General features: G+C 37.9%; 1 protein-coding gene across 3 annotated transcripts in view; it reads left to right on the forward strand.

Annotated features, from left to right (window-relative positions):
- PDE5A (phosphodiesterase 5A) overlaps window positions 1-14,762 on the forward strand; it is a 164,505-nt gene that overhangs the window by 65,118 nt on the left and 84,625 nt on the right. For all 3 annotated transcript variants that reach the window (XM_062199687.1, XM_062199689.1, XM_062199688.1), the window contains exons 6-7: window positions 1,921-2,058; window positions 6,481-6,548. In XM_062199687.1, the coding sequence (XP_062055671.1) occupies window positions 1,921-2,058; window positions 6,481-6,548 (206 nt within the window). The remainder of the gene's footprint in view (window positions 1-1,920; window positions 2,059-6,480; window positions 6,549-14,762) is intronic.

Genomic DNA, 14,762 nt, shown 5'->3' on the forward strand with positions numbered 1-14,762 from the left:
CTGCACAGGTATTATATAATTTTCTTTCATTGCTTCTTACAAAGTTTTCACTGTTTTCTGGATCCCATAACTTCTCCGTTTACTTCCTTGTTTTATTGCAGTTCATTCTCAATTTACCTTTAAAAGGGTATTGATGAAATAAAGTTCTCTGATCAAGTCTTAGCACATATGAAAAGATCTATTGTACCATCCTGTTACTGCCTAGATATAATATTGTAAATCGATAAACCAGTCCGGGGCTGGCACTGTGGCATAGTGGGTAAAGCTGCTGCCTGCAGCGCCTGCATCTCATATGGGCATTGGTTCAAGTCCTGGCTGCTCTACTTCCAATTCAGCTCCCTGCTAATGTGCCTGGGAAAACAGCAGAGTGCTTGGGCCCCTGCACCTATGTGGGAGACCTGGAGGAAGCTCCTGGCTCCTGGCTTCAGATCAGCCCAGCTCTAACTTTTGCAGACATTTGGGGAATGAAATGGAAGGTAGATCTGTGTGTGTGTATGTGTGTGTCTCTCTCTCTCCCTCTCTCTCTGTCTCTTTCACTTTGTGACTGTGCTTTTCAAATAAATAAATAAATCTTAAAAAAATAAAGAAGAAAAAGAAAAACCAGTCTCAGAATTTGATGATAGTGCTTTATCTTCTAATATCCATATGGTTCTAATCATTGGGTTGTTGAAGATATTTTATATATATGTAATTTATAATCCATATAATGTATAATGTGTGAGATGTTAATATACTATATAATACATGTTTATTTTACTTTTATATTATTTATTTTTGTCTATTTCCTGTAAGCTCCGATGATTTCTCTCTGTTTTCATCATTGCACAACGTGACTCCTCCTTCATCATGATGGTACCTGTATATCAGGTCATTCCTTTCAGTCTGGAGACTTCAATTCTCTGTGATACTTTTTTTGATTTCTTTGATAATTCATCTTCTCCAGCCACTGTTTTCTCCTGTTAGAACATGGGTTAGTAAGGAATTGGGGCTTCCATTGTCTTCAGCTGCAGTGTCTCCCTACCTGTCCACCCCCACCCCGCTTCATTCCTGCCTGAATCTTGTCCCTATTTTTAACACATGGATATCATCACACCTCTTCTGTCTGCAGTTTGTCACAGTCCAAATTGCTTTAAAAACATTCAAGGCTTTGCTGCTTCTTTCTCTGCTTAACCCAACAATCTGTTTTTCTCTTTAGAGTCTACGCTCCCAGAAAACTTGATCACAACTTCCAGTGTGCTGCTTTATGTCTGTCGCCTAAAATGTTTCCCTGCCCACTTCACCTGAATGATGACACTTGTCTTTCAGACCCGGCTATGATATTATTGCCTCTAGTAGGTTTTCTGGAGGAAAGTTATTCTGCCCTCTCCTCACATATGTGCTTTCTGAAGCTACAGGAAATTCTGTATGGAGTTCAGAGAAGGGGGAAATTGCCAGGAAAAACACAAAAGGAACTCTGAAAAGTCTGTTGACTTTGGACAATATTTGCTAAACTCTGAAAATATTGATAATGTTAATAAATGTCTCGCAGAAGTTTTGGGACAACAGTAATAGTGTACAAGATACTATCTAAAATGCTTTAAAATACTAAATTATTTAACTCTCACAATAACTCTGTGATTTTTTTACTATTATCCTTATTTTCCAGAAACTTGCCTTAGGCCACAAAACTTGCAGGAAGCAAAGTTAGGATTAAAACTGATCACTGTGGCTTCAGAGTCTGTGATCTTAATCACTATCCTAACTACATTAACTGTCAATAGGGAATCTTGTATGGAAGCAGAACCAAATTTAATACTTGAATGCAAACTTGGCCATACCTTGCTATATTACATAAACAACTATAACCTAAGTACATCATTGTATTTGCTTTGATAATTGCAATTAATAAATAATAACCTCTTCATTTTTTTTTTTGATTAGGTGCTACTTGACCTTGCTAGCTTAATTTTTGAAGAACAACAATCATTAGAAGTAATTTTGAAGAAAATAGCTGCGACTATTATCTCATTCATGCAGGTGCAGAAATGCACTATTTTCATAGTGGATGAAGATTGCTCCGTGAGTACAGAGTATGACTTTTTTATTTTTAGAAAGAGAAACTCGGGGGCCAGTGTGTGGCATAGCTGGTAAAGCTGCCATCTGTGACATTGTCATCCCGTATGAGTGCCAGTTTGTGTCCCAACTGCTCCACTTCTGATCCAGCTCCCTGCTGGTGACCTGGGAAAAGCAGTTGAAGATGGTCCAAGTGTTTGGGCCTCTGCCACCCACACAGGCCCTCCAGATGGAGCTCCTGGCTTCTCACTTCACTCACTTCAGTCTGGCCCAGTCCTAACCGTTGTAGCCCTCTGGGGAGTGAAGCAACAGATGGAGAATCTTTTTTTTTTTTTCATTTTTTTATTTTTTATTTCATAAATGTGAATTTACAAAGTGCAACTTTTGTATTTTTGTGGCTTCCCCCCCAACCTCCCTCCCTCCCGTGGCCCTCCCCTCTCCCTCTCCCATTCCGCCCTTTATCAAGTTTCATTTTCAATTGCCTTCATATACTAAAGATCAACTTAGCATATACTAAGCAAGGATTTCAACAGGCTGCATTCACACAACCACACAAAGTATAGAGTATTGTTCGACTAGTAGTGTTTTTAAGTTTCATAGTAAAACACATTAAGGACAGAGATCCTACATGGGGAGCATGTACCCAGTGACTCCCGTTGTTGATTTAACAATTGGCACTCTTATTTATGACGTCAGCAATCACCTGAGACTCTTGCTATGAGCTGTCTAGGCTATGGAAGTCCCTTGACTTCACCGACTCTGAACTTGTTTAGTCAAGGCCGTGTCACAGTGGAGGTTCCTTCCTCCCTTCAGAGAAAGGCACCTCTCTCCTTAATGGCCTGTTCCTTCTGCTGGGGTCTTGTTCACCAGGGTCTTTCATTTAGATTGTTTTTTGCCACCGTGTCATGCTTTCCATGCCTGTGAGACTCTCATGGACCTTTTAGCCAGATCCGAATGTCCCAAGGGTTGATTCTGAGGCAGGAGTGCTGTTTTGGGCATTTGCCATTCTATGAGTCTGCTGTGTGTCCTGCTTCCCCCTCAGGACCATTCTCTCCCTTTTAATTCTATCCTTCATTATTTGCTTACACTGGTCCTATTTGTGAAATCTCTTCGACACATACCCTATCTTTTTGATCGGTTTTGTATTTATACTTATCACTTTACCAAGTGCACTGGCATTGGTACATGCCAGATGGAGAATCTTATATGAAGCAGAACCAAATCTAATACTTGAATGCAAAATTGGTCACACCTTGCAGGATTACATAAACAACTATAACCTAAGTATTTGTATTTGCTTTGATAATTGCAAATAAATAAATAAAATACAAATAAATAAATAACTTTCAAAAAATAAACTCACAAAAAAGAAAGAAACCTATATTTCTTTTTTATCACTACCATTTATTTACTTTGTTTTTCTTTTCAACTTTTATTTAATAAATATAAATTTCCAAAGTACAACTTTTGAGGTATAACAGCTTTTCCCCCCATAACCTCCCTTCCACCCGCAACCATCCCATCCCCAACTCCCTCTCCCATCCCATTCTTCATCATGATTCATTTTCAATTATCTTTATATACAGAAGACCAACTTAGTATATACTAAGTAAAGATTTCAACAGACTGCACCCACAAAGACACACAAAGTATAGAGTACTGTTTGGTAGTAGTTTTACCATTAATTCGCATAGTACAACACATTAAGGGCAGAGGTCCTTCATGGGGAGTAGGTGCACAGTGACTCCTGTTGTTGATTTAACAGTTGACACTTGTATTTATGACATCAGTAATCACCCGAGGCTCTTGTCATGAGCTGCCAAGGCTATGGAAGCCTTTTGAGTTCGCCAACTCCCATCTTGTCTAGACAAGGCCATAGTCAAAGTGGAAATTCTCTCCTCCCTTCAGAGAAAGGTACCTCCTTCTTTGATGGCCTGTTCTTTCCACTGAGATCTCAATCACAGAGATCTTTCATTTAGGTTATATATATATATATATATATATATATATATATATATATTTTTTTTTTTTTTTTGCCACAATGTCTTGGCTTTCCATGCCTGCGAAACTCCCATGGGCTTTTTAGCCAGATCCAAATGCCTTAAGGGCTGATTCAAAACCTATATTTCTGAAAGCAATGCTTATAAACTTTATTGTAGCCTCAGAGCCCTGCCTCATACCCAGCTGTATACAAGTAATTATGTAAAGCCAATCAGAATATGAGCCGTTCTGGCTTGTGAGAGGTGGGGGATGAGGATGGCCCCCTTTTACCTCTGTCCCCAGCTGCTGAGTAGTTACCATGAATGTCTGTGTTGGCTTCTGTCAAGGTTACACCATCTGGATGGAGAAATTCATTGTCGTTACGATGTACTTAGTTTTCATGATCATGAGTTGCTATGAACAGGTGGATCCCCATTCTAAGTGGGCTGATTATACAAATTTCTTTTCACCAAGAATTGTTTAGAAATCAGAAAGCATAACCCAATAGAGGGAATATTACTAAATGTATGTATACCTGGGTATATGTTTTGGGAGGAAAGTAGAATAATAAAAGGTATTCAATGCTTAATTTATATCTAAAATTTTTTAATTGATTCAGATACTGACTAAACTGTGTGACCCAACATGATCTGAATCATCTCAGATGTGTGTATGTCAGAAAGGAAGTGTTGATTAATACAAAATTCTTATTAATATGATATCAAAAAATAATTCACTGTTCTAAAACATAATCAATATTTTTGCAGCTACTATTTTGTATTTTCAATCTGTTATATAATGCTTAATATAGAGATGATTATAAGATAACAGCTATCCTTTTAAAGTTCAGGTCAGAATTCATTAAAGTGATATGGCAATTTATCATTTTTTCTCTATGACCTGTGCTTTAGCATTTAATTTTTGAAAGTTATACATGAGACATTCCTTTTTTAGACAAGTTAGATATCATTTAATTAACATTCAGTGCATGCTTCTACCATTTAACACTTGTCATGGTGGTAAATTCAGCTGGATCATTGGCACTTTGAACTCTCAACAATGTGCCCATGACTATGCCTTGTTCACTTCTTGACAACTTAAGTTGTTGGATTTAGAAAAGGAATTAGGTGAACTGATATTCACTTACATTACAAAAATTTTTATTAAAAATATTGCAGTATGAGCAAAAATCAAATTGTAGGCAGAAGAAAAAGTATTAAGTTTTTTCATGATTATAGTATCATTGTTCTATATCTGCATTTCCTTCTAAATCTTCTTTATTCCATTGTAAATATAGTATGGATACAAATATGTATTCTGATTTACAAAATAAATTTTAAAGTATTTATGTTGCTAAAGTCTTCACAATTATTTTAATAATCTTATAATGTATTACTTAGTATAAAATATTACTTAATGATACATCTTTTAAAAAAGACATGTTTAGCTGGAATCTAACAGCAGTAAGGAATGTATGCCTAACACTAAAATTTAAAGACTTTGAATAAGTGTAGAATCATTTGAAAAATATATTTTTTTTTAGTTTATTTGAGAAGCAGACAGAGAATTCTCATCTGTTGGTTCATTCCCCAAAAGCCCACGACAGGCGTGGGGGTAGGCCAAAGCTGGGAACTGGGAACAGAATCCAAGGTGTCCCACCAGGATGGCAGGTGCTCAATCACTGAAGGCATCACAGCTGCCTCCCCAGATCTGTCCCAGCTGGAAGCAGGAGTTAGAAGATGCAGTTATCTAAACCAGTGCCTGAACTGCTGGACTGAATGCTTGCTGGAGCATAGGGGAATTTGAAACTAATCGATTTAGTACTTCATAGACAAAAATAAACCACATATGGCCGGCGCCGCAGCTCACTAGGCTAATCCTCCGCTTGCAGCATCGGCACATAGGGTTCTAGTCCCGGTTGGGGTGCTGGATTCTGTCCTAGTTGCCCCTCTTCCAGTCCAGCTCTCTGCTATGGCCCGGGAAGGCAGTGGAGGATGGCCCAGGTGCTAGGGCCCTGCACCCACATGGGAGACCAGGAGGAGGCACCTGGCTCCTGGCTTCGGATCGGCGCAGTCCGCCGGCCATAGCGGCCATTTAAGGGGTGAACCAACGGAAGGAAGACCTTTCTCTCTGTCTCTCTCTCTCTTACTGTGTAACTCTGCCTGTCAAAAAATAAAATTAAATTAAATTAAAAATAAACCACATAGTACTCACATAAACTTTTTAGCAAGTGACAATCAAACTATGTGAACAAAGCCTTTAATGATGGCAAGCACCTTTGAGGATGTCATGAAATGACTACTTAAACCAGTGTGATCTGCAAGTTAGTAAAAATTTATTAAAAGTATTGGTGCCTTTGATCAATTCTACAACACATATGCGTGTCTAGATAGTATCCATAACCCTGTCAAACTTATTTCTTCATCTGTGTTGTCACTCTGTTTTCAGGATTCTTTTTCTAGTGTGTTTCACATGGAATGTGAGGAATTAGAAAAATCATCTGATACTTTAACAAGGTAAAATAACTTATTCTCTATTTGTCTTTATCAGAGGTATATAATACTGGCTAAAGAACTATTTTATGATCAGTTTGACCTTAAACATATAGATATAATCTACAGATCATTTCTCCCTCAAAAATAATTTGATTTGTGAAAATACTTTTCTATGTCTCTACAGTTGACCTGAAAATTATTTCATGTGAATTGTGTTACAATTACTATAGCCCTCAATACAGTGTTTATTTTTATAAATGGGTTCATTTAAAACCCATATGTACAATATTTCAATTGTTTTTATTCATTGCATATTGAACCCTTACTGGAAATCTGATAGTATCCTGCACAGAGTTTTCTGTACGTCTGTTCTGATTTAGAGTTGGCCATGAGGATTTAAATAATAACAGAAGGAATCCATGGCCCCCATCATAACCAGTACACATACCCTCTAGAAACAGATCAGATAACTCCATTGTAGTTCAGTGCTTTTCCACACTTGTCATTGTTTTTAAATTTGTATTCATTTTTAGTGATGTTGCTAAGAAACAACATAAACTGTTTATGTAATAGAGCTTATAGATGTTATTGTCTTAATTTTATATTATAAAATATAAAGATGGTATATAGCCATCAATTTTCTGAAGAATTTTAAATGGATTTAAACTACCAAATAGTCTTTCTCATATTCCCTTTTTCACCCCTAGCAAAAAAAAATAGCTTTGTTTGCTCAAGTTATAGGTTATTCTAAAGAATATAAATTTTTTACACTAAAGTGTCAGGAATTCATTGTTTACTATTCATTTGTTTCACACTAGTTTATTTCTAATTATTGACATTATATCTAAAAACCTTATGTGGAAATAGAACATGGTTTCAAGTTTACTATTTGACATTAAAGTCCTAGGATTTTTGCAATGCAAGTGACCTATCAGAGAATTATTTCATGTAATGAGTGGTATCACAGTACATACCATATGGTTCTCAGTAACTAATCATCTCAGTGGTGGCAATTTAGAAATTACCTCTGTGCCCATGTAGACTACAGAACATTCTTTAAGATAAATGGCCTGGTCTATTATTCAGTATCATGGAATAAAATGGATGGAGGATACTTTTCTTGTTGACATAATAGCTAAATGCATTACTTAAACCTTGATTAGATCCTGGTTGAAAGCAAAACAAAACAGTCCTCCAAGACATTTTTGGGAAAATTGGAAATTTCTATATGGACTGGATACTAGATGGTGATGAGGGATTGCTTTTTTTTGGAATTAAAAAGACATTATCATTAGTTGGAGAATGCTCTAGTTTTAGATTCATGCTGAAATATCTAAAGTGTCATGATGTCTGCAACTTACTTTAAAATGGTATAGCCAAAGGTAAATAAGTACATATTTTTACATTTAGTATATTTAAACAAATAGATATATGTACACATCCATGTATAGATAAAACAATATGACCAAATATTAAAAATTGTTGAAACCAAAAATTGGATAATCACTTTGCTTTCCTCTTTGAATTTTCCTGTGCATTTCAAACTGTTCATCATAAAAAAATGGGAAGAAATTATTTATAGGTAGAAAACAAAATAAAGCGAAAGTCATCGCTTCAGATCCTGTCCGGCAGAATTGGCCGAGGGTGCAGAGCCTGCTCCTGCTGGCCCTCAGCAAGGCCGGCCCCACAGTGCGGAGAGGTCTGCAGAAGCTGCCGCTGCACAGCCTCCTGCGGCCTCTCCGCTCTCCTGCCCCGCTTACCTTCCCTCACAAGGCTGGTTCTCCTAAGTCTTCTCCTATCGAGGTAGATGCACTGTTAACCGCAGGTGTGTGTAATAAAATCAAAACACATTATTATAAGACTATTATGTTAACAATATGATATAATGAAAGACCTTTTCTCCTATTAAAAAAGTTTTAGAAATAACAGGGGGACAGACATCACAACTTGGGGGCAAATGGGGAATTAATTATATTCAGAGTGTACGTGAGGTAAGCCTTCTCTGCTGAATTGGGTATGGGTGAGTAGTCCTGGCAGCTAGAGTGTGGTATCTCTATCCAGAAAGTTTTTGGTTCACATGGGCATAACTGAATTTCTGGCCTTTTATCCCTTCTTAGTCTTACTGGTCATGAGCTGAAGGTTAATATCCCATCTCCAGGCCTATGCTTTCCCAAGGCCCATGCCATTTGCTTTTTCTGGCATATTTGATTTTGTTTTAGTTAGCACTGAACCCTTTTTGAGTATGTGATAATATATGCCTGGCCTGGTGTGTGTGTTCTTAAATTCTTGTATTAGGCTATATAATTCTGCTCAGTTATTAAATTTCTTATCTGTTGGAAGGGCACTAATATATATTATCTTGATTTTATGATCCTCTAACATCTTAGTTGCTTTTTGGAAATGAATATTTTAGAAAGCTTCCAGTAAAGACATATGTAAATATTTGAATATTTTACCATGTGGATTGCATAATTAATGAATTTCTATTTATGTAAACTTATACACTTACACCTACATCTTTACCTTTTTCTTCCAAGGACAATAGGAAAACTGATATATTACATATTGAAAGTATAAAATGATGAATTATCTACATTTACCTGTGGATATGTGTGAAGCACGATATGTCTGTGTAATTATATTTTATGTTTTGATATTTTGATTTTTATTATTAATACAGCCAGGTCTTGTAATTTTAATGATAGGAGAACAAACTCAGTAACTTGATGTAATAATACTGACCTCTACTGGTGAATATGATTTTTCAAACAACCAAAGCAAACTACACTTTTGTTTCTAATGAATACCATATTCCTTCTTTGTAGACAAAATGGAAGGTATCTTCTCATTAAAAAAAAAAAAATTATTTATTTGAAAGGAAGAGTGACAGAGGAGTGAGGTCTGATGGGGAGATCTTCCATCTGCTGGTTCACTCACTAGATGGCTCCAACAGCCAGGTATGGGCCAGGCTGAAGCTAGGAACCAGGAGTCCTATCCTGGTCTTCCAATGGGCTATTATATACTGCCTTCCTGGGCACATTAGCAGGGAGCTGGACCAGAAGCAGAGAAGCTGGGACTCAAACATGCACTCCCAAATGGGATACTGGTGTCACAGGCAATGGCTTAACCCACTGCACCACCATGGTAGTGCTCTACCCTCCACCCCCTTTTTTAAGAATCGCAATCCTAAAATAAAGATTTTTAAGACAGTCCTTAATACAGTCCTAAAATAAAGATATTTTTAATATAAAGAATATATAAGGCCAGTTGGCCGGCGCCATGGCTTAACAGGCTAATCCTCCGCCTTGCGGCGCCGGCACACTAGGTTCTAGTCCCGGTTGGGGCGCCGGATTCTATCCCGGTTGCCCCTCTTCCAGGCCAGCTCTCTGCTATGGCCCGGGAAGGCAGTGGAGGATGGCCCAAGTCCTTGGGCCCTGCACCCGCATGGGAGACCAGGAGAAGCACCTGGCTCCTGGCTTCGGATCAGCACAATGCGCCTGCCGCAGCGGCCATTGGAGGGTGAACCAACGGCAAAAAGGAAGACCTTTCTCTCTGTCTCTCTCTCTCACTATCCACTCTGCCTGTCAAAAAAAAAAAAAAAAGAAAGAAAAGAAAAGAAAAGAATATATAAGACCAGTATGATTACCATAAAAGATACTCAATTTACCTGATTAACTCATTTTATAGTCATAAAAGTCATTTAAAGTTAATGGCTTATGTCAGCAAAATATTTCAAAGTTAGCCTTTATTCTAATGATTCAATAAAAAGACTTTCTTGTCATATAAATTTTTTATTTTATTAAAAAAATAGATATCAGAGGCCGGTACTGTGTTATAATGGGTAAAGCCATAGCCTGCAGTGCCAGCATCCCATATAGGTGCAGGTTCAAGGCCAGGCTACTCCACTTCCAATCCAGCTGTCTGCTATGGCCTGGAAAGCAGTGGAAGATGGCTTAAATCCTTGGGCCCTTGCACCCACCTGGGAGATCCAGAAGAAGCTCCTGGCTCCTGCCTTCAGATCGGCACAACTCTGGCCCTTGCAGCCATATGGGGAGTGAACCAGCAGATGGAAGATCTCTCTCTCCCTCTCTCTGCCTCTACCTCTCTGTAACTCTGCCTTTCAAATAAATAAATAAATCTTAAACTCAGAGTTAAAAAAATAGATATCAGACCCATAATAAATACTCAGTAAGTGTTAGCTATTTTCCTGTCTCTGATTTTTTTTATTTTTCATTTTTTAATTATTTATAATTTCGTATGATGTACTTTTCAGATTTTGGTTTGCCTAAACTGACTCCATTTAATTCTAAAAGACAGAACTTATTCTTTTTTCAAGCTCCGCGTCCCCAAATCTGTCTTCCCTAGAATGCACTCACAAGCAACTCCATCTGGTATCTCCTGTGCACAAAGCCTTAGATGGCTGAGTTAGCCCAGGTCTTCCAAGAAGCAGATGCCAAGTCTGGACCAAACGTGCAGAAATTTATTAGGGAAAATGTCTTGTGAGATTAAAAGCGGAAGGAACCTGGAGAAGCTGGGAGATCCAGCTGACCAATACAAAGTGCCCTACAGTGAAGAAGAGGGGGAAAGGAAGAAGAAGGGAAGTGTGGTAGCGGAGCAATCCTAACGAATGGTTGGCAGTGCTGTTTGGGAGTCTTTAGCCAGTTTCCTGACAGAGGAATTCTGGATCTCCCAGAAACACTCCTACCTTAATCTCCTTGCTGTGCTCAGTCCTTGACTAGGAGCAACCCTGGGAAGTGTGGCCTACATACACACTTGGTTTTGGGTTCCATATCACAGAGACACTGGTCAGTTATACTTCTTGCAGTTGCAGCTGAGAGGCACATTCTCAAGGTACCATGATATTCCCATGATATAAAAAATTATATCATCCATATTCTTTTTTTTATATACAGAAGATCAATTTAGTATATATTAAGTAAAGATTTCAACGGTTTGCACCCACATAGAAACACAAAGTGAAACATACTGTTTGAATACTAGTTATAGCATTAAATCAAAATGTACAGCACATTAAGGACAGAGATCCCACAGGAGGAGCAAGTGCACAGTGACTCCTGTTGTTGACCCAACAAATTGACACTCTAGTTTACGGCGCCAGTAACCACCCTAGGCTCTCGTCATGAGTTGCCAAGGCTTTGGAAGCCTTCCAAGTTCGCTGACTCTGATCATATTTAGACAAGGTCATAAAAGACAGGGTGAGGATAGTAACCAATGATCCTAAGAGTGGCATTAACCAGGTCTGAACAATTATACAGCATTAAGTGGGGAAGAGGACCATCAGTACACACAGGTTGGGAGTAGAGTCATTGGTGGTAGAGTAGAGGTTATGATTACAAAGGAATGAGGCCCAAGTGCGCTAGACAGGGTCTAGAACAAAGGACAGAGTCATTATTAGAGGAGCTAAGAAAGGTGCTGTCTAAGCTACAATTAAGTTTTCTGATTGAGAGGCAAATAGAACCTGACAGAAGGGGCTTGATAATAATCTGGTGGGCTTTAGACCTTGTAAGTTAAGAGGCCCAGACCTATCTATCTCTTCACATGGGGTACATCCTAAGGGAGGTGTGAACCTCCTAGGGGAAGGCACTCTGTTGACTTTCATTACTTAGCTGGCCTGGGAGGAGAGCTGGCCAGGTAAAGGCAGGGGGCATCTCTAACAAGAAATTTACAGTTCTGCCTGCAATGTTGCTGACCCTACTTGGCCGTCCCCTCAGCTGCAGTGGTCACTTTGGAAGTTGGGCTGAGTGAAGGGCTTTTCAGCTTAGAGCCAATAAGATCTGTGGCTCTGACCTGGGCATCCTTCGACTCCAGGGCAGGCCCATTTCCAGTGATCCAACTCTTGGCAGAGCTGCAAGGGCTCTTCACAAGTTGACTTCTGCTGAAGCCCAGGCTTACCACATTGAAAGCCACTGCAGTAGACTGGCCTGTTGGGTCTCCTTGAGGGCAGATCACTGTACAGATCAGCCATTAATAGGCCTGCCACCCATTGCTTCTGATGCCTAGCTTTCTTTTCCTCCTGGTTTTTGTTAAAGCAGACCAGAGGATGCAAGTCAAGGGAGTGCCCATGTCCCATCTCTAATCTTCGGTGGCCTGAACTACAAGTCTATAGTCACAGGCATATTCTGTAGTAGTTTTTCTAAGGTAGATAATGCCCATGAGGAAAATTATATTCCCACTTAAAAACTTTCTTTCCCTTTGGTCTGAAAGGGAGAATTTTTCTACTTTTTACTTTGCTGATGGCAAAGTAAATCTAGCTATGAGATTATTATTTAAGCTCTTATTTTGGCTATGCTATTACAGAAAAATGTTAGCCATCTCTTTTATAAGGTCTAAAGATTAAATTGTGTGTCCTACAGATTCCTTCATAATAGAATTAGTTTCCTACCTTGAGGAGAATAGAGAAATGAAAGAACAAGTTGGGCTTAGAGAAATGAGGGAGGAAGTCCTAGATCGCTTGCTGACAATAGCAATATTACATGAATATTTAGCAAACAGTTTCAACCATTAGATAACAACTTAAGAAAACATTTACCAGAAGGTCCAATGCCTTCTATAAATTTTAAGAATCATGTATTTGAAAACACCTCTTAAATATCTAACATGGTGTAGTTTGTTTAACCAGTAAACTTAAGCACAACCATATAAAATGTTTTTAGTTTCTTTCTACCAACAAGTTTAAAGCATATGATATACAGATTCAGGTCACACAAATTAAAATGTATCTTTGATTAATCTTAGCAGCTTAAATTTATGGACAATCTTATCTATAAGCCAATTAAAATAAAACTCTTAATAACATTTTCCCATGTGGACATACAATATGTACACACATATAACATAACATAATAGACCAATATAGCAATTTTAATAATAGCTTTTAAAATCTTTAACTCTTTTTGTAGATTGCCAATTGATTTGAATTGCTTTTTGTTTTTAGTAACCTCAGTTAACCATACTTTCTCTCAGTTGGTACTGTTAATACATTATTGGCTTCATCTGTTTACAGAGCCATCCCAAAGTACAGAATACAATAGAAGTGGCTGGAAAAAGTCCATAGGAACCTATAGGAGAACAGCTAAACACAGAACCAACAATGCTTTAGTTTTATGAGCAGCAAATCATATATGACTGTGGATGACAAAAGACTTTAAGTTGCCGTGTTTAAAATGATAAACTCATCAATCAACAAGAGGCACTTGCTTACTTCACAGTATTTTTGAAAGCACCTTCAGGATTTTACAAGTATTTAACCCTTTAGGCCTCTGGGGCTTTCTCATTAAGATAACTATCATGTCTAGTAACACAAGATCATTAGACTTTTTAATTCTCAAACATTTGTATTAATAGCATTTTCCATTATAGAAACTTAAAATTTAGTACCACGTCATATCTTGACAGTACTTCTAATATAATCCAAATAGCCTGATTAGTTGGTGTCTCTATAAGATGAGAGACATAGGTCCTTCGATTTTTTTCAGTTGCCCCAAACTGGAGAAACCAAAGTCCAGGATTTATTGGAAATTTTAGAGTCCAGATTGTTTGAAACTTTGATTTTTTGAATGCCTGTCAAGAATGCCAAGAAGGCTCAAAATCCAAAATATCTGGTTGAAATAAGATTCCTTAAAATCATGACATAACATAGACCAAATCTGATCATTGTTACAAGGTGATTATTCAAATCTTTGAAAATAAGCACATTTTAAATAACCCATAGCTCTTAATAAAAATTCAGCTGTTTTTGAACAATTAGAATTTAACAGACATCAAGAGAACATAATAGATTACTTTAACACATTGCTTTAACAGAGAATCAGATTTTAATTCTATGTCAAAGAGAAACTGAGCTTCCTGTGATCTTTTGCTGTGAGGTTTCCTTCCTTTACCTTCTTTCATATTGGTGACCATGTTTCTGTGTTTCTGTGTGTAACACATCTTTAAGCATCTTTTGCAAGGGCAGGACGAGTGGCAACAAATTCTTTCAATTTCTGTTTGCTATGAAAAGTCTTTATTTCACCTTCATTCACAAATGAGAGCTTTGCAGGATATAATATTCTGGGCTGGCAGTTTTTCTCTCTTAGTACCTGGGCTATGTCTCACCATTCCCTTCTAGCTTGTAGGGTTTCTGATGAGAAGTCTGCTGTGAGTCTAATTGGAGATCCTCTGAGAGTAATCTGACATTTCTTTCTTGCACATTTTAGGATCTTTTCTTTATGTTTC

This window comes from Lepus europaeus, chromosome 8 (genome assembly GCF_033115175.1).
Source record: "Lepus europaeus isolate LE1 chromosome 8, mLepTim1.pri, whole genome shotgun sequence".
Classification (NCBI taxonomy): domain Eukaryota; kingdom Metazoa; phylum Chordata; class Mammalia; order Lagomorpha; family Leporidae; genus Lepus; species Lepus europaeus.